This window comes from Amaranthus tricolor, chromosome 7, assembly GCF_026212465.1.
Source record: "Amaranthus tricolor cultivar Red isolate AtriRed21 chromosome 7, ASM2621246v1, whole genome shotgun sequence".
Taxonomy (NCBI): domain Eukaryota; kingdom Viridiplantae; phylum Streptophyta; class Magnoliopsida; order Caryophyllales; family Amaranthaceae; genus Amaranthus; species Amaranthus tricolor.
In genome coordinates this window covers 25,348,534-25,375,819 of record NC_080053.1, presented here as the reverse complement: position 1 = coordinate 25,375,819, position 27,286 = coordinate 25,348,534, and the positions used below count along the sequence as shown (strand labels likewise).

Genomic DNA, 27,286 nt, shown 5'->3' with positions numbered 1-27,286 from the left:
GTGCCTCCCAATGTCCCTTACCCGGATTAGACATATATCTACTCACCAAACTCACCGCATGAGCAATGTCGGGCCTAGAGCATACCATAGCATACATAACGCTACCAACGGCACTAGTGTATGGAATTCTTACCATTTGCTCTTCTTCCTCTTTTGTTTGTGGACACAAATTCTTGGACAATTTGAAATGAGAAGCAAGAGGAGTAGACACACCTTTAGCATCATCCATGGAGAAACGTTGAACAACTTTCTCAATGTACTTCCTTTGACTAAGGTATAAGACACCCTTAGCCCGATCTCTCAAAATCTCCATCCCAAGAATCTTCTTGGCTTCACCAAGATCTTTCATATCAAATTCACTTGAAAGCAACTCTTTCAAGTCCTCCACCTTAAGCAAAGAGCTACATGCTACTAGCATATCATCAACATATAAGAGCAAATATAGTAAAGAACCATCTTCAAATTTCTTAAGATAAACACAGCTATCATAAGAACTTCTAACAAAATCATGTGAAATCATAAAGGAATCAAACCTTTTGTACCATTGCCTTGGAGATTGCTTCAACCCATACAATGACCTCTTCAATCTACACACATGATTCTCCTTACCGGCTACCTCAAAACCTTCCGGTTGCTTCATAAAGATTTCTTCTTCAAGCTCACCGTGAAGAAAAGCCGTCTTTACATCCAATTGATGTAACTCCAAATCCTCCATCGCCACCAAAGCAAGCAATGCCCTAATAGAAGAGTGTTTCACGACCGGAGAGAAAACTTCGTGAAAATCAATACCCTCAATTTGAGAGTATCCCTTTGCAACAACCCTTGCTTTGTAGATGGGAGGAATATCACTAGAAGGACCCTCCTTCCTCTTGAATATCCACTTGCACCCCACAATCTTCTTTTTCTTTGGTGCAACAACGATATCCCAAGTTCCATTCTTCGCAAGAGATTCCATCTCTTGTTTCATAGCAATCAACCACTTGCTTGAGTCATTTGAGGCCATAGCCTCCTTGTACGTACTTGGTTCATTTAACCCTTCGACTTCGCTAGCAATGTTGAGAGCATAAACAACATAATCACACTCTTCAATGTACCTCCTTGGAGCCACGATCTTCCTTCTTTGCCTAGTTGTGGACAAAGGAGGAGACCTTTGTTGAACATCATCATTTTTCTCATTATCAATATTGGAGGATTCAACCTCTACTTGTGCTTCATTATCATCATTATTAAAAGGTTTTTCAACATTAGATATAAGCATGCTATCTTCATCAAAAACAACATCTCTAGAAACAATAATTTTCTTTGAATCATTACACCATACCCTATACCCCTTTACACCCACTCCATACCCCACAAAGATACCTTTTCTAGCCCTAGGTTCTAACTTACCATCATTTACATGAATATAAGCTGGACAACCAAAGATTCTAAGACTAGAATAGTTTACCGGAGTGTTGTACCATACCTCTTGTGGAGACTTGAACTTCAAGGCGGTATGAGGTGAACGGTTGATCAAATAACATGCCGTAGCCACCGCTTCGGCCCAAAATTGTTTCCTCAAATTTGCTTGATTTAGCATGCATCTTGCCCTTTCCAATAACGTTTTATTCATCCTCTCCGCAACACCATTTTGTTGAGGACGACCTGCACAAGTTCTATGTCTAACAATACCTTCATTAGAACAATAATTGAGAAACTTGCTATCAACAAATTCAAGACCATTGTCGGTTCTCAAGGTCTTGATGCTCCTACCGGCTTTCTTTTCAATCATCTTCTTCCATTCCAAGAAGACATCAAAAACTTCATATTTATGTTTTATAAAATAACACCAAACTTTCCTAGAGTAATCATCAATAAAGGTCAACATGTAGCTACAACCACTAAGGGAGGGCGTTCGAGAAGGCCCCCACAAGTCGGAATGGACATAATCTAATATCCCCTTAGTGTTGTGGATGGCGGTTTTAAAACTAACTCTCTTGTGTTTCCCATAAACACAATGTTCACAAAAACCAAGGTTCCCAAAATTTTTCCCATTAAATAAACCTTGTTTAGAGAGTTCAAACATACCTCTTTCGCTCATGTGACCAAGCCTTAAGTGCCAAAGTTTGGTGTCACGATCGGACATTGTGCTTGTGGATACATTCGTCGAGCCAAGAATGGTTGAACCTTGAAGAGCATACAAACTCCCATTCAACCTCCCCTTCATCACCACTAGTGAACCCTTGGCTACCTTCATAACTCCACCTTCACAAGTGATTCTACACCCGATCTTATCAAGAGTACCCAAAGATAAAAGATTCTTTTTCAAGCCCGGGACATACCTTACATCGGTTAAGGTCCTCACAATCCCATCAAACATTTTAATTTTAATGCTCCCAATCCCAACAACCTTACATGTGGTGTTGTTTCCCATGGTAACATTTTCCCCATCAACACTTTCAAATGTATGGAAGAAAGTTTTGTTGGGAGTCATGTGGAATGTGCACCCCGAATCAAGAATCCATTCATTATTACCTTTGTACTCATGAGTGGCAACAAGAACATCGCCATCATCACTATCATTCACATAACTAGCATTGGCATTGCTAGTTCCTTCCCTTGCCTCTTCTTCTAGCTTTCTCTTAAGCTTCCAACAATCCTTCTTGATGTGGCCCTTAAGCTTGCAATAGTTACAAGTCTTATTTTTGTTTGGCCTTACAGACTTGGACCTTCCTTTACCCTTGTTTCCACTCCCACTAGTGGAACCTTTCTCTTGTGACCTCCCTCTTACAAACAAACCGTCACTAGCATTGCTTGGTGACTTTTGTGACAATTGTGTATCAATGAGATCCCTTTGAGTCAAGGCATTCTTCACATCATCACTACTCAAATTATCTCTACCATAAAGTAGAGTTTCTCTAAAATTTTTATAAGAAGGGGGTAAAGAACATAAAAGATAAATTGCCAAGTCTTCATCATCAAGCTTAACATCAATGTTTTGTAAATCCATAACAATGGAACAAAACTCATCCAAGTGAGGTTTTAAAAGTTTACCTTCCTCCAAGCGTAAGTCGTAGAGTCTACTCTTCAAAAGTAGCCTATTGGTAACACTCTTGGCCATGTAGAGTGATTCCAATTTCTCCCATATACTCTTGGTTGTTGTTTCTTTAACAACCTCTCTTAGAACTTCATTGGATAAGCATAATTGGATTGCCGATAACGCCTTTGTGTCTATCTCTTCCCATCTCGATGCGGACATTCCTTCCGGCATCTTCTCTACACCATCAATCGCCTTGTGCATACCATTTTGAATCAAAATGGCTCTCATTTTGACTTGCCATAAGCCAAAGTTTACATTCCTATCAAACTTCTCAATATCGAGCTTCATTGTAGTCATGATTTTCAAGTAATAATTTCTTAAAACACCGCAAAATAACCTTGGCTCTGATACCAATTGAAAACGATCGCCAAATACTTACGATGTTAAGAACAAACAACAATGAGCAAAATTAAGTTTGACAAAGTAACAAACAAGGACACAAAGATTTAAGGAGGTTCACGCAATGATGGCTACGTCCTCCGTGGTGTGTAGTTTATGTTTATATTATATCAAATGAATACAAACAACACTTCAATATGAAGAATTACAATTGAGATAGAGATAACAACAATAGGCTATGTGTTTGGCTTAAGGGTTGTGTTTGATGTGTTTTTCATACTTGAAGTGTGGGTATGAGAGCCCTATTTATAGTGCTAGGTACTTGAAGATGAATGGCTCACATAAATACATAGTTAATTTAGGGTAATGAATACTATGAAATAACTCTAAGAACTTGAAAAGGCATTATCTCAAGAGTCACACACATGAGACTCTTCACCTTAATCTTCATTAACACCAATAATTCCCATGAATACTCTTCACCTTATTACACCCTTTTGGATTCCACAACTCAAGAGTCACACACATGAATTCAACCCTTTAATGTGCACTCAAGTCACACATTAGTATAGTATCATTTATAATCACATTAGTATACTACCATTCATAACAGTTTTAAATTAATTTAACTAGAAAAAACGTATAATAATTATGGCATTGTCGGACAAATACTAGTTTTTACTAGTATACGAACCTCTGCCATGCACATTTTTTATAGTATAAACTAATATAAACTATTTAAATTTTAATTAATGATGAAATTTTGTATCATTATTATCTTATTCAAATGGTTTATTATTATTAATTAACAAATAACTGTGTATGTAATTTAATCAAGGTAAATTTTGAATACTATATCTGCAAAAAATCCAGTGCTAATTTTTTTACCATTTATTGCAAATTAATATTACATTACAAAATTATTGTTGAATTTTAATGCATCAATTACAAAATTATTGCAAATCAATTATATAATTTCCTTATTTAATGTATCAATTATTTTTAGATTTTAATATATCAATTATAAAATTATTTCTATTTCCTTATTTAATATAAGATTACATGCTGTTTTAAATTGCTTAGTCAACAACCTACTCCAATAAATTAATCCAAATGTCAGAATTACTCTTATCGCGACATTTGTAATTTTGCTTCAACTTTATTAGAATGTATGATATGATGATATGATATAATATGATGATTGGTCATTTTAGTTGGTTTGTTTGACTAGTTGATAGGATTGATTTTAATAAAAAAAATTTATAGATATTGTTATGTTTTTGTATTTACTTTTATGTGTTGTTAATTGTTGAATATATAAAATGTTGATCATCTACCAAAATAACGTCATCAACAAACAACATACACTAACACACGTCTTCTTGTATCGACCAAGTTGTCTCATCTAGAAACGCTGCCAAAAGAAAAGAGCTTAAGGCCGAGTCTTGATGAAGGCCAATTGACAATTGTGATTGAAAAATCCTTTGTTGCTTCTACACATGTTATAATATTCATTTTTACTTCTTGATTTATATCATGCACTAAATTTATATACTTCATGGGAATACCCTTCTTTGTCACCTAAGTACTTATTTTGATATCTTGTCGTATGTAATGACGGATCCAAAACTAGAAATTATGGGTAGCACTAACATTTTGAAGTAAATTAAAAAAATTTCGGCAGAATTTTATTTGTAAAATGAACAACCCAAAAAATTTTCATTACTCCAAATTAACCTGTAAGTAAAATATCGCAATAATAATCTCATATCACTGGCTCACTGCCATTATAAAATGAAAAGGGTGATATATGTCATCCACTACGACTTACAAGTTACAACGAGATCAAAGTTTAACATAGTGAAATGCTTTCTCCATTTTAAAATACTTGCTACATTACTGTTATTGGCATTATTCATCGTTCAAGCTTATTTTATATATTACGGCTTATATGTAAGAAAAAATATATGCAAGTAAGATCTTATTTGAATCGTCTAATCACAAACTTTCATAAAATTAAATTTTTATAATTTAAAATGTGCAAATATCAGTATATATATGATTAAAATAACATATTGAATTGTGTAAAAAGTCAAATGTAGCAAGTATAGTGAAATGGAGGAAATACAATGTAACAAAAAAAGGAACATATGTTTTTTTTTCTAATGCATTGTCTACCCATGCCCCATGGTCATTAGTACATCCACCAATGATCATATGCCTTTATAAGTCAATAAAACTATGTGTAAATCTCTTTTTCTAGTCTTATAATACTCTATCTTCTGTCTCATAAGATGAATTATTTTCATTATAAATCTCTCTAGCTTAAATTAAAGCCGATTCTCAGATATAGAGGTACATCTCCTTATATTTATATCTATCACTCTTTCTAAAAACTTAACAATATGACTTATTAGGAGTTTTATTCCTCAATAGTTGGACATCTTATTTGTCCTCCAAATCTTATCGAATAGATTAGTTAGCCAAATTACTTAAATCGTCCCTCATCATCTCTACACCTCAATAAATATACCATCTGACCCAACTGCCTTTTTTAACTTTATTTCCTTAAAACCACATATACATCTGATTTTTGTTTTCTTTGTATAAAATCTCTAATTTCATCTAAAATAGTGATTGTATTAAATTTTCCACATCTTAGTTGATCATAAAGTTTTACTTCACCTGTGGAATACTTTATAATTTGACCAAATGGCAAGTTTTATTTTTTTTTAGAGAAAAAGATAAATTAAAATAAAATGTTGAAAATAATATTTAAAAAATTTTTAAAACAATTTCTAATTTTTTTACTATTCATAAATTTTGATGTAAATTTTCAAAATTTTTCTCTAATTTCACATTAATTTTAAGTTTTCGTTTTTAGTTCATTATTCATTATAGCAGGTCATCAGGTTATTCAAGTTTACTCTAGAAAAACACCCCTTAAAATTGAGATTATTTATGGTTAATCAATAGGTGAAATTTTATTGTAGAAATTAATAAAAATATGGAATTATAATAGATAGTTTTTCCTACTTTATATTATACATAAAAATTATATGCAAATAAGATTATTATTAATTATTAATTGCTACAGTGACAAAAGCAACTAAACAAATCCAACCAAAGTACATATGTATTGATACAAATATATAATAATACCATGAGTACAATAAAATTTAAAATAATTAAGTCACTCATCATAGGTAACCACAACCTTCCTTCATCACGTTCAATTACTTTTCTTTAAAGGATGAATTTTTATTTTTAAATCCAATTCTATTAAAAATTTAAAAGAATAAAAGTAAGAACACATGGCCATATCCCCTCAGTTCATCAAGATTAAGCCAAGAATCAAGAGCATATATCCACCTACCGTCATCAACCCATCCATCATCTCTCAATTCATACTTCATCTATTTCATTATATTTGTTATAGTGACTTTATACGCATTATAATGTGTTATTTTAATTATTTTTGTATCAAATTAATAGGCAAATCTATAACAAATAAGTATATAATTAGATGATTCAAGCAAGTATTTCAAAACTGAGAAAATATTAACTCAAAATAATAATCTCAAATTACTCCATGTCTCTTATTTTACCATATTTTTCATCTTTTAGCTATTTGAATAACTTTGCTTCACTTTGTTTTGACATAATCTTCTACTTATTGCACTTTCCAAAAAACCACTAAATTTGCCTCAAAATGCAAATGAGGGTTTTTCAATGGGACAAAAAAAAACTCATCACATCATACACTTCAACAAGGCCCTCTGTAATTTACAAGAGCACACCGAGGGTATTTCGAGTTAACTAGATTGGAAATCTACTAGAACATCTATATTATATATCTTCTCATTGGCTAAACTAATAAATTAATATATACTCCACTATAGAATCTTAAGGAAGATACAAAAATAAAAAGTAAGTAAGAAAGTGAGTATTTTAAACGAGTATTATAAGTGGGATTATGTTTTTTTAGTGAGTTTAATATATGTTTTGTGGAAAAAATAAAAAGTTTAAATTTTTACTGATTTGGTTGTAATCAACTTAACGCTCATTCTTATATAGATTTGAAACCATAATAAACGACAAACACTTACATATGAAACGACAACCCGTAGTACACAATAGAACATACTAATTTATACACCTTATTTAATGTCTTTATTTTTTATTTTTAGCAGTTTTATTTGTTGTTTCACTAAAAAAACCTTTTTATGTACTATATTTGTTTGGATATTGTTAACTTTAGTTACCTAAATTTTAATATTTTTAATGTTTATAGTTTCTAATATTTTTCACTAACTTAATTTTAGTATTTTCTTACCAACTTTATTTTAATATTTTTCCAATAACATAATTTTATATTTTTTTAATGTTAATGATATGCACCTTTTTCTATTAACATCACAATTCATTAAAGTAGGAGTAATATATTTACCATTAAAGATATTCAACTTTTTAAGGAAAAATTGTCTTGAATAATTCCACTTATTATTCATTTGCTGTGAAAAATTCCAACTATTGATTATTTCTAAATAATTACATATTTTGCTGACAACACCCTTTATCATATTTTAACTTGTTACTGTAAGTACCTACCATCTGTTACACTAATTTCTTCCTCTTTGTGCTTCTTAGTTGCTCTAACCCAACTCATCCAACCGGTTAAATGTGGCAAAAAGTTCTGTCAGCAAAAAATATACAAATGTTGGATATTTAAAAGAAAAATTACCATGAATAAAACAGTCGTTCTTAGTTTCTCTACAATAATACCAACTTTTAATTAACCATGAATAACACGAGAGGTTTTTTCTTCAATAACAACTTTACTTTATTAACTAATTCAACATTTTTTTGTCATATAATCTCCTTTAACTTGATTGTTAATATGTTAGCGTTTTTCTAAAGAAACATCCTCTTAAAGTGGTACTTAGTACTTATTATTTGTGGTTAATTAAACTTAGTATTAAAGTATGAAAATAAGCAAAAAAAAAATTGTAATAATTGTGATAATTTTTTCTTATTTTAAAAATAATCAAAAGTTAAAATTATTTACAGAAAATAGAAAATATGTGACAATATTTAAGACAATTTTTGTAATAATTCTCCTAAATTTCATTACGAGAACATCACATAGAGAGCACAGGAGGAGACACAAAGAAGTTAAAAAAGGAAACAAAAAATGGTTTCTGTCGCAACCATAATCTCTCTCTAGATCAACTACCACTATCTAAACTCTAAACCCTTACCCCTTGCCTCTTCAACACAGTCAATAATCATCAGCACATCTCAAAAACACACAAAACACCACTAAATACTGCAAAAACAGATTTTCATCAAAATATCTCAAAAAAATGGATTCAGATTTTCAGCAACACCAATACCAACACCATTTTCAAGATTTCCCTCATCAGAAACAACAATCAACTGGTCTAACTCGATTCCGATCAGCACCAAGCTCATATTTCTCATCTTTTCTTGATGGTTCTTCTGATTCAATCACTTCTACTGATCAAAGACGAGATTTTTCGAATGCTACACCGTTAAGTCCTGAAACAGAGACCATTTTTGCTCGGTTCATGTCTAGTATTGGTGCAGAAAATACCAATTCGTCGCAAAAACTATGTAATATACCGGAAAATTCTGCAGTGCAAACGGATTTTACCGTGAAAATAAAGCAAGAAAGTGATATTACACAACAACCCATGATGTATCATAGTCAATCGAAGCCACCGTTGGCGAATCAACGTAATTCTGGTGTGAAAAGTTCGATGGGGATACAGTCTATTCCCCAGATGAAAACTGGTTTTGGTGGTGGGGTTAATACTAATAATAGTCCAAGTCTTGCTCGTTTTAATAGCTCCCCTGCTGGGTTTTTCTCTAACTTGAATATTGAAGGTACTTTATTGTTCTCTCTAATCATGTGTTATAGTCACAGAATTGCAAAAGTTGACATCTTTTCATTCAGATCTGAGGAAATTCTTCGGATTATAGACCGACTCAACAAAAAAGTTATGTTGGTGGTTGTGGCCGCAAAGACATGTTATATACCTTAATGACTCACACAAAAGCTCTTTGGCTATTGATATCATATTATAAGTTAACTCGCTTGAAAGCTTAAGCTAATAATAGTAGTCTCGTAATATTATTATGATATATACTCTATAATTTAGGATTTTTTGTTTTTATGTTGTTTTAGAATATATAATATATCTATGGCCTTGACTATCAGTTTAAGATTTTAATTCAATTGTTTCTTTAATATGTATCAGAGCTACATATAAGGAGGGTCTATGCCGCGTTAACACTTTCCGCGCAAAAGGCTTCTGTATGAGGAGCGTGTTAGAATATGGAGTGTGAAAGGACGGGGCTTCAACCATGGGCTTAAGCTTTTGATTGAGTTGATTCCTTGATATTTTTAAACTTTTGCTTTCATATTGGTCCATGTAATAGAGACCAATCGTGTGAGCTCTACGATTTTGGTACTGGTATTGTTGTTGTTTTGTTGTTAAGGCATTTGAAGTTTTAAGGATGTGTAGCATATGGCAGGTTTTGGAGTAATGGGAGGGACGGGAAACTATGGAGGAAGTACTCAAATGAATTTCTCATCTGGGCTTCCTTCTTCTACTTCAGAGCTATTGAATCAAAACCCAGATGTTGGATCAGAAAGAATATTCAGCAATTCTAGCAACAATGATAGAAACTATCCGTTCCCTATGAACTCATGGGATGATACAACTGTATCAGAGAATTTTGAAGACAACAAGCCATTATTTTCTGAGCTAAATTCATCAGAAAATCAGGTTATAAATTCTTATCCTATTTTTGACATCTAAACTTATTTTTTTTATTCGAGGGTAAGACGAAGAGGAGAGGTATGTAATCGTTCTTACAGATGAGAATCGACAAGGCTGAAAGAGGAAACCTTTCCCGCTAGCCCAACCCATAGTTCTCGATCATATTCGAGTATTTGAGTATTGGTGTTTGATTATGATTATGGTTAATTTCAGAGTGGAGAAGCAAAAAACTGCCCTCCGGTTTTGACTCATCATCTCAGTCTACCGAAGACATTACCAGATTTATCAAATATAGAGAACTTCTTACAGAATCAAGACATAGTAACTTGCAGAATAAGGGCTAAGAGAGGATGTGCTACTCACCCAAGAAGTATTGCTGAGAGGGTAATACTTGCTTTTAATTTCAATTAATTCATCATCAATTTACAAATTAATATTATCTCCGTTCTGAAAAATTTGCCAACTGATAATAACCGTAAGTACAACAGAACGAAAAAGTATGTTTTTTTTATCCCAAACATTATAGAGATTGTTCCACAATATATATGATGTTATGATTTTTGTCACTACTAATTACAGGTAAGAAGAACTAGAATTAGTGAAAGGATGAGGAAGCTTCAAGATTTAGTTCCAAACATGGACAAGGTTAGTCCTGAATTAGCAATAGAGAAGGTTCTAAACATATTCAACACGTTCGACCGCACAGGGTCTTGAAATATTGTGGCCTTAATATTGAAATACATAGTATATGTTAAGTGTTTAAAAATACAAAATTGTTAAAAAAATATCATAATTTTTTAAATTGCACAGAGCCTTCAAATTTGCTCCGCCCCTGATTAGCAACAACATTTTAAACCCCATCTCGGAATAGTAAATCTAAACTAAATTTTCATCTAGACGGGTTTAAACTGATTAGATGGGTATACATCTTTATCGTCACTTACTTCATTTGTCATTGAAATAAAGGATTTTTTTCCGATTGACTAAAAAGCAAACATCCTAAAAGGAAAATGCACATGAATCAATCACTTATGTTAATGTCAATGTATTTCATTATAATCTTAAAGCAAATAGGTATAAAGTTTTGTGTAGTCCATATAATAATCAGTTTAGGTGGATTTCGGGTATTATAGTTAGTTCAGTTAAATTTAATTTTTGAGTATATATAAATATCTATAAAATATGATTAAATATTTATATGCGGATTATTTTGAATCATATTGAGTCGAGTTATACTCGATTTCAGTCAGTTGGGTTCAATATGTGCAACTAATACTCGTTGAGACATGTACTCCTAGAATTGATAATTTGTTCAAACAAATTCATAACATCCTTTTCCTTGTTTTGGTACAGCAAACAAACACAGCAGACATGCTAGATTTGGCTGTAGAGTATATCAAAGATCTTCAGAAGCAAGTTGAGGTAACATTTAATTTCAGGCGTGTGATTGAAATGTATAAAAACTGTTGTAGAGTTGCTTTATTTAGCTAAAAAATTAAGGTTTGAAAAGGCAAACTTGATTCGTTTTAGATTTTTCGTTTGGTTTATAATCGAATTTTATAACCATATAATTTATATGTAATTTTAAATTCATTATACAGTAATGTCATAGTCAAGTTCATATACAAATTGAGTAAATATCAAATTGTCGAATCTCTCTTACAGATCTGTACCTGCATATAATGGTCCCCTCTCTATATGTGACCTTTTCTATCCACATTGTCATCATCCCACACAAATAATATCACTAGATCCACCTTTGTTGTAAAAAGAAAGCTTTAAATGCCCCTCAAAAGTTCCATTGTACATTTGTACTAATAAAAAAAGGGCAAAACAACCCCATTAAGAAAAGGATAAACCTTGTATGCTACGTGTATACTTATGTAGCGTTGGCTAAATTACCGCACATTTTTTTTTCTTGGTTAGAGTTAGGTTTATTCACATGAAAAAAATTGGGTTTGGATATTAGTTTGACAAATTTGTATAACAAACAATTAATTTAATTTTCTTTTATTACATATATAATAACGTTAAATAGCATAAAATTCTACAACAATTTACTTTTACCATTTAGATTTACATTAATATAAGTTTGGATAGCATAAAATTTTCCTAATAAGAAAAATATAACAATTGTTATATTGTCGAGGAACCAACTCAATCAAAAGCTTAAGTTGATGGTTGAGGCCTCAAAATATATTATATACTCTAATAACAACTAGTTTAAGGCAATCGCAAAATGAATAATTAGGACAACTTGAAAGGAAATATGTACAACTAATTTTCTATTACATAAATTTATGCTCTATTAAATTTTAAGTTGCTATATATTCTTATACAATAATATGAGCTATTTTATGCGTTATTTTATAATCAAATGGAATATACTAATTTTACAAGAATATCATGTGCTATTTTTTGTCTTAAAAGTAAAGTAAAAAAACACTAATTTAATTATACTTGTTATTTTTTCTTTTTTTTATCAGTTTTAAATTGTTTGCTCTATTATTATTTTTGTTTAAAAACTAATTACATAAAAGTTAAATTTATTTATACCTCATTAATTATTATATCTAGAAAGATTTTCATTTCTTAATTATAATACAAAAGTAAAATGTAGTATTTTTTGGAGCTATTTATTTAGTGATGTTTATGATGATTGATGCAGACCATGATCAATGATCGAGCCAAGTGTGTATGTCAAAAGGAAAAAACTTAGTTAATCCAGAAGGTGGATAGATGTACACGAGCTTTCTTGCCAAATATACAATCCAACAATAATAATAATAATAATAATAATAATAATAATAATAATAGTGGTGAAAAGAATGGTAAAAGAGCAAAAGTTGAACACTACAAATAATCTTCACCACATGATCAGACATGGAAGAAAGTAAAAAAAGTTGCACTTATCATATCCATAATACACGGTAATATCTACATTCATAAACGGCTTTGTATAAACGAGAATCCACGTGTATGTATGTTGATCATTATTATGTGCAAATATTCATATATATTCAAGCTTTTTAAGCTTTATCATGTGTATTTGTTCAGATTAACAGCATTTTACGGCTCTAGGCCTATTTTTCTATTTACTTTGTTTTATTTTATTTACCTGTTTTATTATTCCCTTTTATTCTTCCTATTAGTTCCATTCGCTTTTGGGTTACTATTTACTTATCACTCCTAATATATATTTTATTCTTAATTTATAAGTTAACACATAGTCAAGTGGATAATCTTGTTTGATTCGTCTATATTCAAGAATTATTAATTTCAAATTTCATATAATTTTTAATTAAGATAATTAGAGATATTAAAGGTAAAATTATTGTATTGGAAAATATGAAAAAAATAAATGAGACTAATAGATTGAATAAGAGGGCGTATTAATTAAGATTTACAGTTTTTAATTCTTATAAACACATTTTCTATTTATCCATGAATTCTCTGAGTCTTCCATATAACATATGTATTTTTTTTTTTTTTTTAAATTTTTTTAATCATTTTTAGTCAATTTTTTAAATTTCACTTCAATTGTATTTTATTTAGGCTATTTTTTCTGAGATGAAGAGAATATTAATTATTGCCTCCGTTCTTTAATGAAGTTTCAGTAAGGATATAGAGTCCTCAACTATTTTTTTTTTTATAAAGTTAGTGAGAAATACGTGAAAACTATATATATATATATATATATATATATATATATATATATATATATATATATATATATATATATATATATATATATATATATATATATATATATAAGGAATGTGAAAATGTTAAAATGAAATTAGTGGAATATATGAAGAGGTTGCACTATTAAAATATTAAAATGAGGATCAACAATATTATTTTTGTCTAAAATTTGTCATAAAAATTAAAAGATTCTTTATAGCAACAATGAAACACCTCAGAATGACAATTGAGAACTTTAAAGAATTGAGAGAATAATTAGTTATTTTTTTCGCTTTTTCTCTTTGAATTAGCATCATTTCATCCAAATATTTCTTCAAATTTAGTAAAATGATACTCCCTCCTATTCACCTTAGGAGTCCCATTTAACTTTTCACGGATTTTAAGGAGACTCTAAAATGGGACCCTAAAGGTAGAAAAGAGAGTGGTATTATGAGTTTTTAATGTAAGGGAGGAAAATTAATATGGGTAATGGAAGATATAATTGAAAATATGATAAAGCTACTAAGGGCATAAAAGTCAAAAATTCATACCAAAAATAGAAATTGAACAATTAAGGTGACTTGACCATAAAAGAAATTGAGACACATAAGCTAAATAGGGGAGCATTATTTAGTTTTAAAGGGATAAAAAAATTGCTATTACCACTTTTAAAGGAGTATATTGTACAAATTATACTCCCTCCTATTAACTAATATTGTCCCATTTGATTTATTGATATTATTAATAATTACTTTTAATTTGTATTTTATTTTTAATATATATGTTAAAGCATAGGCAAGTAAATTCTTATTTGATTCATTTTGACTAAACATTTTATAATTTTTAATTAAAGACAATTTAAAATGTTTGCTTTCGAATATGTACATTAACAAACATGTAATAATTAAATGGAATAATCATTAAAACTAACAAGGATAAAGTGATGGCAATCTTGGGTCAACAGATCAACCACTATCTCTTTTATCAACGTAAAAATTAGTCAAAAATTTCACAACCAAGGCCTCGCATGGAATTCAAGGAATGAATTTGGGGTAAATTTTAATGGGTGAAAAAGTTAAGGAGAACATTTTAATGGAGGAAACAATTGGTGGATAAAAACTGATATGGTTTGGCATTCTTACAAGGAAAATGTTAGATTTTTCCAAATCTTAGAGCAAGAGAGAAAGAAACTAACTGAGTCCACCCCATACTCTACCAGAAATTGTCGCCTCCACTAGCCTATCACCAAAAGACGACCACCATTGCAAAAGAAGAATGTTAAACTGTTCTAAATTTCCTTAAATTGCTTGAAGATCACAGTTCAAAATCATTAAAATCAATCAAAATCAAACGATTTCGAACACTTCATCAATGATTTGCAAAATTGTCCATGGAGATTCCTGTCTCTTTCTCAAATTGTCTTGATGGAATTTTGACCTACAATTTCAGCCTTAAAGTTTTTGCATGGAGGAAAAAAAGATTTGATTTCCTACTCTAACTTTAAATTCCTATTTTGGGGTTTGAGTGAGTTTTTTAATAGAATTTTTTGGCAATTTATTTTTTTGTTTGAGATCCACCGTACAGAAATGGAATATTGGAGAATTCTATTACTCCATTATTGGGGGGAAATTTTATGGGCCCAATTATTTCCTATATTCCGTACGAAAATTTGAATAAAATAAGATGTTTTAACAATTTAATTTCAAAAATAAGCTTTGTAAAAACTTAATTTTTAAAATAAGCGTCCGTACATTCAAATCTAGTTTTGGAGTAAGTCGCTGTTACTAACAGCGACTTTAAAAAATTATTTATTTATTTTTTTAAGTCGCTGTTAGTAACAGAGACTTAATGCGTTTTAAGTTTTCAGTTCTCAGTTATTTCCTCATTCCAACCTACGAGATTAAAGAGTTGATCAGTTAACCTTAAAGTCGCTGTTACTAACAGCGAGGAGTTGACTGGTCAACTCCCTAAGTCGCTGTTAGTAACAGCGACTTATGGCTTTTATTTATTTATTTTTTTTGTCTTTTGCTGTTAGTAACAGCGATTTACTCCAACACTAAGTTTGGATGTACGAATGCTTATTTTGGATATTAAATTTTTACGAAGTTTATTTTTGAAATTAAGTTAAATAATCTTATTCTATTCAAATTTTCTATTCCACAGTATTATGAGAGGGCTTACTTTTTATTGGGCTACTTTTTACCCTATAGTCCACCCAATCCAGGCAAGGCCCAAGGATGGTAAAATTATCATATCCTCCCTATTAAGTTAAGTGTAAAAGCTTTAATTACTTGCCAATCTTTGTTGAATATTGGAGCATTTCTAGTAATATAAATAGGGTGCTTACCACTTGCATTTTTCTCATCCCACCACAACATTCTTGAATGGTAAAGCAAAAGTGAGAGTAATATTTTAGAGTGAGTTATTGTAAGAATAAGAGTGAGCTACTACAATATAGTAGTAGTATATATATTGTAATCTTATATATGTATCTAGTGTTATTATTATTACTTAAAAGCATTAGTTGTTCAATACCACTCTAAATTTTATTGTCCACATTATAATTTTACTATTCCTTCCACATAAATATACCCCGAAATTCTCTACGCAAATGACTAGCTCATAAAGTTTTAGATTTTGAACTTTAATACTGGGTAGAAAAATGAGGGATACTAGTTTCAACTATTACAACAAAATTAACTTTTAATATTTTAATAATGTTTATATTTTGAGTGTCATATAATTGTTAAAAAGTTCTTATTTGCATTTTGAAATGTTTCATTTGTTTATCTCATGTATCATCTTTCTATTTGTATCACAAATTTTGGACAAAAATAATCTTGTTCATATTCATTTTAATATTTTAATAATGTTTATGTCCCCAAATATTTTCAACTAACTTCATTTTGAAATTTTTATATTCTTAAAGGTCCTCATATATTTTCCATTAACTTTTTTATATTCCTAAAGGTCCTCACTAACTTTTAATACTAGTTGTGTTCTCCATATTTTTTCCATTAATTTTCTTTTAATTTTTTTTAACGTTTTTGATCCCCACTTTTCCTCCATCTAATTTATTATTCAATAAAATATTATATCCACTATTCTAAAGTTTCTATTTTTTTTATTTCCCGTGAATATTCCTGGTGTAAACTCCATTAAGGAACACATTGAGTAGTTTTTATTTAAAGTTCTATTGTAAAGTGATTTAGTAAAATTTTATTTTGCCTTTAGAGACATATTTAATTGTCAATATAGCCTATAATGACATTTATGAGAAATGCCACTCGATCCATTGTGACGAAAAGTTTTAGTATGATTTTTTTATTATATTGCTAAGGGGTTCAACAAATGTCACTTAAGTCACTATTTGCACCATTAGAAATTAAAAAGTGACATTTAAATTTAATGTCACTAAATATATTTCACTAAAAGTATATTATGTTGTAGTGAGCTTGTGACATCTTAGTTATAAAACAATTAACAGCCGATCTCTTGAGAGATTGTCTCTTTGAAAGACATGTCTCAGGCCCCAGCCCATTAAAGCTTAATGTCTATTTACTGTATTTTTAATGCCTGCTTACATTATTCTTAATGCCTACTTACATCATCGTTAATGTCTACTTACCGTATTCTTAATGCCTACTTACAATATCCTGAATGCCTACTCATATTATCTTTAAATGCCTATACAGTATCTTTAATGCCTATTTACATGATTCTTAAATGCCTACTTACTGTAATTATAAAGCCTATTTACAATATCTTAAATGCCTACCTTACAATATCTTAAATGCCTACCGATTAAGCGTGCAGTACTTACAATATCTTATACCTACTCACAATATCCTTATTACCCACCAAACTTACTCTATATCTTTCTTGATGGGCCGACAATTAGAGTTGGTGTCTCACAAAAAATTTGTAAAGAGTTAATTTAGTACTAATCCCGCCCGTGTAATCTATTGACGTTGGGCCTAGATGGGTGCTAGCTAATTGCATTATGGTAATGGAATAAAATAAAATGAAGTCTAATTTCTTAATTTTTTGCCCCAAAATTCATAAATTGTAAAATTAATAAGACTTTAAAAATAATTGAACATTTTAAAATTTTTGAGCATTTTAATTCATGTATTATAAAACTCACTATCAATCTAATTTTTCTTATTGAGGTATTACAACTCTTAAAAGGCTACATAAAAATCCATAAAGAGCTCTATTTATCATATAAAATAAATAAAAAAAAATTCAACATTCACAAATTTAGTACTTGCTCAAATCCAACACACATGAAATTGCTCAAATAAAAACAAATTAAATGCATTACAAAAATAAAATAAAATAAAATAAAATTATAGGATTAGTCACGGAAAAAAAGCAACAAAAAATAAGAAGTATTAATTACTAATTAAGTTCAATAATTGAGCTCTATATTATCCGCTTTTTGTTTGATAGCTACACATTTATAATTCAATAATTAGTAAACAAAGTAACAGTTATTATTAATAGAACTTTGATTTGGTGGTTAAGTGTTCAATTTAATTACATAAAGTTTCAAGTGCGATGCATATGAAGACAAATTTTGTCTATTTTTCCTAGCCTTCAGGCACAAGCCCTTCCTGCCCTTGCCTAGGGTCGACCCTGACCACATGGTACGTAACACGTCGATCAAGCGACATTATTAGCCAATCAACGCCCAGAGTGTGCTTATAGTCTTGTACCGTATGGTGACCCTCTCAACTCTCACCTAGGAATCTAAAACTAGAAAAATATAAATAGCGTACAGTTATAAAGGCACAAACAATAATTATGGAAGATAACTATCAATGATTTACAACACGATAACTATCAATGATTTACAACACGATTCAGAGTCTAGAAATGAATAGAAATAGAATACAACATATCGATAGTTATCTTTGAGCAATATTTCCTTTGTCCATCTGAAATAATATCATAACCATTTGATTTAAGTATATAAGAGTTTTTGAATGAAATGATAATATTTCAAAAAGACCGGAGAGTAAGTTTTTGAGGCACATATTAAACTACCAATGAGATATCAGCAGTTGTAGGCTACAGAGACTCATAAATACAGGTAAAAATATTTAAAGCTGTGTTGTGTAGGGACCAAAGATTATAAATACCTGAATCTACTAATCGACAACAGAAGAAGAAGAGGCATACGGCATTTAGTGTCCAAATAGCATATCCTATAACCTGCATTAACAGCCATACAACCAAAAAAAATCACAATTTTATACCAACAACAATGAATATACGTGTTGTCAATGCCACAATTCTGTAAGATATTTATTATGTGAATAGCATTCACTTTAAATGACTAAACAAACATATTATATCTAACTAGTATAGAAATGGTGTAATTTATGGTTCTTTTTAGTATCGATATATATATATAAATATTAGCTAGTCTCTTGAAAGACCGTCTTTTTGAGAGATTTATCTCAAGCCCAAGTTAATAAAGATTAATGTCTACTTACCGTATTCTTAATGCCTACTTACATTATCCTTAATGCCTACTTATAATATTTTAAATGTCAATTTACATTATTTTTAATGCCTACTTACAATATTTTCAAAAAATATATAATGGGTCGGCCCAATTAGAGATGGTCTTTCAAAGAGACTGTCTCCACAAGAATTTGTGTAAAAATATATGATATTAAAAAAATAAAGCAATAGATTTTATACACTAGAAACATTTATTATTGATAGTTATATATATAAATTAACTCTATAATTTTGGAAATTCAACTATATAAAAGTATTAGGCAGTACTTATTCTAATTTACTTAATTTAACTATACATAAATAATAGTCAAAAATACTTTAATAGAAGCAGTAAAGATATTAGTCAAGATCAAATATCAAATCATTTTTATTTAGCCAATAAATAAATTCCAATTAACAAATCCTTTTTAGTTGCGATACTTAAAATTATCAAAGCTTTTTCATTGAAATATAATGTATGATGTATGATTTGAATACTTGCATACATCACCAATGCTTACCGACGGTGATATAAGCAGGCTAAGCTCAAGGCCGAACTACTTGTATTAGACTCTCTATATTTAATACGCCACTTGATATCATAATTCAATATTTCCAAAATATCGAAAATATTCATATATGTCCAATTGGAATCCTTAATACGTTTACCCAAGGATTTTTAATATTGTTTTTAGACTCTTTTCTTTTTGTTTGCTATTGCTAATAATATTAGCGAACATTTATTTTTTTTACTTTTAACATATTATTTTGTTGTTCGTTTCTAGTCACTGAATAGGTCTTGATCTTAGGTTTGAATACATATTCGCTTATTTCGAAAATTATTTTAATAAAAAAACTTAATTTTTTTATTAAAAAAACTTTTTTATTTCAAAAGTTGACAAGTGAAATTTGCATTTGATCGTTGATGGTTAACGTGGGCTTGGTGAGTAGGCCCATGTGGTTGGGCAGATCCATAGAAGGAAAAAGGACAAGGTGTTTGTTGATTGGGCCAATTAGTTTCCAATATAGAAGTACAAACAATGTCAGTCCGTCTTGTATAAGACCGTCTCAGGGTGATATCACCTCAAACAAGAATTTTTGAAACAACTTTTATTGGGCTATTTAATTCAAGTGTGGAATACGTTTCACGGTGAGACTGTCTCATACAAGAATTTCTGAAACAATTTTTCGATAGAAGTATCTACTTGTGTTTGAAAATAACTACTAACTAGTTCAGTAATGATCATGATATATTATACTTCATGAGAAATGAGAATCAGACATGAGTTGGATTACGATTTTTTTTTTTTTTGAAATTTGAGTTGGATTAAGATAGTTTAATAATAAAATGGCTGGAGTTATAAAATGTATATTTTAATAGGAATGATTTATAGTGTAAAATTTCATCAAATGTTTCATATCATTTTCATGGTGATGAAACTTTGATCACAAAAAAATGCTTTTTTGTTTACAATTTTCCGTTACCACATAATATCACCTTTCCCGATGATAATGCATTGGAATGAATTTTATAAAGAAAATCAGATGATTGAAGTTGGATAAGTATAGCCATCAAGGTAGCTAAGAGATTTGTCAACCAAAATTACACTAGTTTTCATTTCTATTTCCACCATTTGATACCACTCATCAAACAAGCCATAAGTTCTTCACTCTCCTTACCCTGATATAAAAAAAAACGAGTAATAGATAAAACCTAAAGTAACATGCTGAATTGATGAATTGAATTGAAGTCAAATATAATTGGAGAATAAGAACTTAATATAATGTTGAAAATTGAAAGATTATTGTTATATTAAAAGCCCAAAATGATAGTCTTAATCTATGAATAAAAATGCAACTATCTATCATTAACCAGATAAACAAATTGATTATAATATCATGCAAGTAGTATGCCATTCTATTTTGTTTGATTAGCACCTTGCTCTAAAACCAAATTAAGTTGTCCTAATGATTCATGTAGTGGTTGTTGATCTGCTTGAATCTGATTAAACCCAAGAGTCAATGGTGAAGTGGACCCCACTTGATTAAATACTCCTCCTCCATCTCCCCCCTCACCTTCTCTTTCTCTTCCATCTCCTCCACCACAGCCCCCACCCCCACCCCCGCCCCCGTCACCAAGACTTTCCTCACTGAATTGAAGTTGGGCCTCAAACAATTCTGGCCCAACAGCACCCCCTTGAGATGGGCATGGGCCTGTAACAATCCCAGTAGGTATACCCATAACTGGGCCCATATTATACTGGTGATGCATCATCATACACGGCCCAACATAAGTAGCCAATTCTTTCTTAGCAGCTATAACATGAGTTTGAATTTGCTTAAGCCGTTGCTGTAGAAGCTGAATGTGACCCACACAACCATACACCGGATCTTGCAGCCTCGCCTCCGCCTCATACGCTAACGAAATCACGGCATCCTCCCTAACCCCTACGTTCAGCTCGCTCAAAAGCTTCGCAATGTTGCTGGCTCCATATACCTTGTGCACAGTCGCAAATTTTTGGGGCTCATCGGGAGGAAAATATGGTGCAAATATGCATTCTTGCGTGCATTTCCTCCTTTGAAGTTTGCATGCCGCACATGGTGAGTTTAATGATGATGACATTTCGCTTTTATTTCGATTATTTTAAATAATTCTGCATCAAATCGAGAATTATGAGTTAGCCTGATTGTTAAGCACATTTCTTTTCGTGTATACCTGATATCATGGGTGAATCAAGTATGTAGTTATTAAGGTCAATCAAGTAGTACATGTAAATATACCATGAATGAGTTTGTTAGTGTATTGTTTAGAAAGTTCAAAACATATGAAGCGTGTATTGCCCTAAAAAATTCAATAGTGATTGTAATTTTTTATTTTAAATCACTAAAATCATTTTTTTGATCCGCCATTACTTAAGATGGTTTGATTTTCTCCACTTACATAACGGATGAATTTCCTTTTCTCCTTGCGTGGAGAATTTCTTTAGACTTACCCAATTTAAAAAATTATTAAATTATTACATCAAATTAAATAATGCCATTATCACATCTTAATAATGACATATTATTGATTGTATTTGTTAATATAAGTATGATCAATTTTATCCTTATCAAAGAGTCCAAAAAAACAAAATCAACCCATCCAACAAAAATCCATGGAAAAACAAAAATATGATTAAACCTCAATCATCCAATAGATAAATTTCAATTTCAATGGAATAATGTGACATCTAGAAATATTATTCCAAATATTGTGATGGAAATGTATTTAATACGACAACAACGATGTTAAATTAAATTCTAAATCTCAAAAGTTTACAGCCACCAAATATACTAACAAATTAAAAAAAAAAAATTCACATCATGCAATTCTAAATTCCATATGAGGTCTTCTATCAAAATTTAATTGGAAAAATCACAAATCTATTATTCAAAACAATAAAATTACAAGGAAAATAGCACATACCAAAATGTGATTATATGAAGCACAAATACAAGAAAAGGCTTGATCATTTCATCAAATCTTCATCATGATGGCGATTCTTCAAATTCATTAAGGATTTTCGGACAACCTAACATTAATAAAGCAAAATATAAGGTCTATATTTGGAAGGTGAAAGATTTTTGGGCATGGACTAATAAAGCCGATTCTTTTACGTTTGTTTTGGGTAATAATTTATTGGCTATGCAATTTTGGCTTATTTTAGATTCGGGTTTTGTGTTACTTGAACAACAATTACTTACTTTCTAAAAAAATCTTTATAGCTCGTCTTGTATGAGACCATCTCATAGTGACACAGATCCATATATTAGCTTATTTCTTTAATTTATTATTTTATGATCATAAGTAATCGTTTTAAGGTTATAGGCAATCATTTTAAGACTGTAAAAAGTAAATATATTAAAATTATAAGTGATCACTTTAATGTTATAAGTAATCATTTTAAAACAAAGATGGTCTCACCGTGAAAACGTCTTATTTAAGAATTAGTGAAATCTTTAATCTAACCATTGTCTAGTTTTCCTTTTCTCTCGAACAATAAGTTTGATATTCCATAGTGCTACTTTTGTTAGAGATTGTCTTTCAATTAAAATGACTAGTTTATATATGGTAACTTTTGTATTATATAGGAGAGTATAGAGTAGTATTTTTAACGAACTTACAAAAAAGTCAATGCACTTTATTGATTAGATATTTAATACTTAATTAAGTGTGTACATTTGATAATACAAATTCATAATAATATAGATATTAAAAATTTTGAGGGAAGGAATAGTATTATAATTTCTCTATTCCTATTAAATGTTTGGCTTATTTTCTATTTTGATTTGTGATTTTTCTATTGCCTTATTTTTAATTTTATATCAATCTACTCATTATGTCTTATTTTTTAATATGAAAATGAATCATACTATTTTAATTTGATCCATATATTTAACTCTATTTTGATAGTTACGACTTAGTCCAATTTCTCAATACATTACACAATGTATTTGTTACACCAAAGGACATAAACAACAACTTCCATAGTACATCCTAAACAAACAACTCAAAATAAGAATTTCACAAATTTATCGGGACAAATAAATAGTTTGTTAAGTCTTTAAATCAAGACACTAACAATTTCTAATAATAGATTTAAAGATGCACGATTACAATAAAATAAAACTTGACAAATAATAAATAAAACTAGATTACAAATTTGCAAATAAAATAACAAAAAAATAATTGTGACAGAATACTCTTTTCCTAAAGCAACACATCTTCACCCTTAGTTGTGTGACATTTTTACAAATAAAACAACAATAAAATCATATCATCATATCATACAATATTATTAAAAAATTGAAAGTTGTAAATGGCACTCTAATAGATTTTTGCAAAATAAAGCATTTTTACATGCTAAAATGTAATTATGTGACATTTAAAAAGATTTTATTACATTAATTATGATTTTAAGTATTAAAGGTAAGTTTTCAAATCATCATAGATATTAGATACTAATAAAAGAATTGGAAAATAACAAATGACTTTCTTAGAACTTTGCCTAATGTAATAATTTAATAGGACTATAATTGATTTCATGAAACTTTTTTTTCTAAAAACATTTTAAGTTAAATTAAGTTAGTATTTAAAATCTATTATTAAATCAATTCTTTATATCTAAATAAAAGTCTTAAAGACGTTAACTGTTTCAAAAAAACATTTTAAACATAACTAAGAAATTATTTTGAAAAATGTATTGTATTAGTTTAAATTATCATCATAATCATGAATATAAATAAAAGGAGCTGCAAAATAACAAATGGCGACTTCTTAGAGTCTTGTCTAATGTATTAATTCAAAACTAAATTAGATTTTATTACATTTATTATAATTTTAAGTATTAAAGATTACTTTTCAAATCATCATAAATATAATATCATACCATACAATTGTATAAAAAAAAGAAAAAAATACAAACACAATACTATAAAAGTTCCAAATGGCGCTTTTATAGAGCTTCGCCAAATGGAGCAATTTACAGTTTAAAATGTAATTGTGTGATATTTAAAATGATTTTATTACATTAATTATGATTTTAAGTATTAAAGGTAAGTTTTCAAATCATCATAAATACTAAAAAGATTAGAAAATAACAAATAACAATTTCTTAGAGATTCGCCAAATATAATAATTTAATAGGACTATAATTGATTGAATAAAAAAAATTTCTAAAAAAATTTTAAGTTAAATTAATTTAGTATTTAAAAGATATTATTAAATCAATTCTTTATATCTAAATAAAAATCTTAAAGACATTAATTGTTTCAAAAAATCATTTTAAGCGTAAGTAAGGAATTATTTTGAAAAATATGTTATATTGATTTAAATTATCATCATGACCATGAAGAGCTGAAAAATCACAAATGACGACTTCTTAGAGTCTTGCCAAATGTATTAATTTAAAACTAATTTAGATAAGTATTTAAAAGATTTTATTACTTAAATTCTTTATTCCTAAATCACAATCTTAAAGAGTTTAATCATTTCATTAAAAAAATTATATGTAAGTAGGGGATTATTATTTGTTTATTTACAAATTTGAATTTAATTTATTAAATGATATTTAAATTAGGTTAAAATTAAAATAAAGTATATTTATTTGAATTGAAAAAATAAACTCAACTCATTCATAAATATTTTAACTTAAATACCTTAATTTTAACTTAAATACAATAAATATTTATTTGGTAACCATTATCATCATACCCAGTGTATCCTGCTCATATAACACTATAATTAGGGTCTGAAGAGGGAAGAACGACGATTACTCATATCCATAGAAGAGAGTGTGGTCAAAGAATACCTCAGCTCGAGAAAAATTTTCAAAGAGAGAAAAACCTGTAAATCTGTAACTTATAAAAAGAATAAATAGAATATATACAAAAACTAAAAATAAATATAAAAGTAAAGAAAAAGGTAAAAAGCGATAAACAAAATTAATGAATTATTTGGTAACCAAGTAACTTACATTTTAAATTTGTTACATCATGCATGGAAATCTTTGTAACTGACTATTTCTTATCATTTATGTTCATATTGCTACTTGCTAGACATGCTAGTCAATGAGTTTATTATTCAGGTAACGATGTAATAAACACTGGTAACTTAGGAATTTAAATCCTTTAAATACGTGCAATTATGCATTACATTTTATGTTTTTTATTGTGTTGAATTGTTTGGTAGTTGAATTTTGATTTGTTTTTTTGAGTTGGCTTGTTGATTGGTAAATTAAATAAATAAAAAAAAGTAAAGGTAAATGAAACAAATAAAGTGTTTCACAAATGATTTCTTAGCCAATTGAAAAATTAACTTTCAAGAAAAATAAAAAATCTAACTTTGTTAATTTTTTTTAACGACTTATGGTTTGTTGATCTGTTTGTCCTTTAATGAAAAACTAACCGTCAAGACTTAATTTTAATAAGCAGTAGTTAGCTAAAAAGCCAACAAAAACATTTAACATTTCAACTTGTCAAAACAAGTCAAATAAAATGCAACTACCAATATCAAACAATCAATTGCCAAATAGCTCCAATGAGTAGTAGCCTTTGGTTTTGGTTTGAAAATCAACTTTTTTGGTTGTCCAAAAAATCAAAAGTCAAAAGCCTAAAGTTAACTTAAAAACCATAAAAATGGCCAATGTCCAAACACACAATTTCCATATACATTTTCAATTTAAACTATTAAAATTATTATTATCATCACAAAGAATTGTGTTTTATTGATTTTAGTTTTTATTTAAACATTAAAAAATAAACTATATTGTTGTTGAACACTTAATGATTGTTGACTTTTATACTATTCACAATGTTAATTTAATTAATTAGACCTTTAAAAAAATACAATCAAGTGAAATAATGTTAGATTTATCTCATTATATAGTTTTAATTTTTAATTTTTGTAATTTTCATTATTTATAATTAGATATATATTAAATTAAAAATATACATTGACATGTGTATTTTAGGAAGCCTTGTAATTAAAAAGAAAGAGAGGAAGGTAGTTGAAGATTAGACAAAGAAATAATTTGTTTTCATTCAAGGTAAAGCTTGAGAATTCTTATAAAGAAGACGGGAAACAAATCTTTTATATGCATTTAATAAAATAAAAAGCTTCAAACGGAATATGTTTGACCGAACGCTGCTGCCGTATTTGACTTTTATACAGTCGTAAAGTCGTACAGTTACAAATTCTAAATATTTGATTATATTATCATAAATAAACATTTCTTACATAATCTTTGACATTACGCATTCACATTGCTATATATAACATAAATAGCTTAATTAGCAATAACTAACTAAGCTTATAATAACA

At 29.2% G+C, this 27,286-nt stretch overlaps 2 protein-coding genes across 2 annotated transcripts; one reads left to right on the top strand and one right to left on the bottom strand.

The window, feature by feature from the left end:
• Positions 1-8,557: 8,557 nt before the first annotated feature.
• On the top strand, positions 8,558-13,275 carry LOC130817408 (transcription factor bHLH122-like). Its single transcript, XM_057683098.1, has 6 exons — positions 8,558-9,328; positions 9,980-10,233; positions 10,441-10,611; positions 10,807-10,872; positions 11,581-11,649; positions 12,896-13,275. Exons 1-6 carry the CDS (start codon positions 8,785-8,787, stop codon positions 12,944-12,946), a joined length of 1,155 nt encoding a protein of 384 aa, XP_057539081.1. The 5' UTR covers positions 8,558-8,784; the 3' UTR covers positions 12,947-13,275.
• Positions 13,276-18,506: 5,231 nt separating this feature from the next.
• LOC130818646 (protein ASYMMETRIC LEAVES 2-like) lies at positions 18,507-22,972 on the bottom strand. The gene is made up of 4 exons (XM_057684807.1): positions 22,892-22,972; positions 21,364-22,079; positions 19,059-19,131; positions 18,507-18,552 (listed from the first exon to the last, which is right to left on the bottom strand). The coding sequence occupies exons 2-4, from the start codon at positions 22,046-22,048 to the stop codon at positions 18,507-18,509; spliced, it is 804 nt and encodes a 267-aa protein (XP_057540790.1). The 5' UTR covers positions 22,049-22,079; positions 22,892-22,972.
• Between the last annotated feature and the right edge of the window lie 4,314 nt (positions 22,973-27,286).

Excerpts from the sequence above, each read along its gene's own strand:
- LOC130818646 (XM_057684807.1), bottom strand. The coding sequence starts at position 22,048 with ATGTCATCATCATTAAACTCACCATGTGCGGCATGCAAACTTCAAAGG. Across the intron at positions 19,132-21,363 it reads TAATTTGGTTTTAGAGCAAG|GTTATAGGATATGCTATTTG; the intron begins GTGCTAATCAAA and ends CTGTTAATGCAG. Across the intron at positions 18,553-19,058 it reads TTGTCGATTAGTAGATTCAG|GGTCGACCCTAGGCAAGGGC; the intron begins GTATTTATAATC and ends CCATGTGGTCAG.
- LOC130817408 (XM_057683098.1), top strand. The coding sequence starts at position 8,785 with ATGGATTCAGATTTTCAGCAACACCAATACCAACACCATTTTCAAGAT. Across the intron at positions 10,612-10,806 it reads CAAGAAGTATTGCTGAGAGG|GTAAGAAGAACTAGAATTAG; the intron begins GTAATACTTGCT and ends TACTAATTACAG. Across the intron at positions 10,873-11,580 it reads TAGTTCCAAACATGGACAAG|CAAACAAACACAGCAGACAT; the intron begins GTTAGTCCTGAA and ends GTTTTGGTACAG.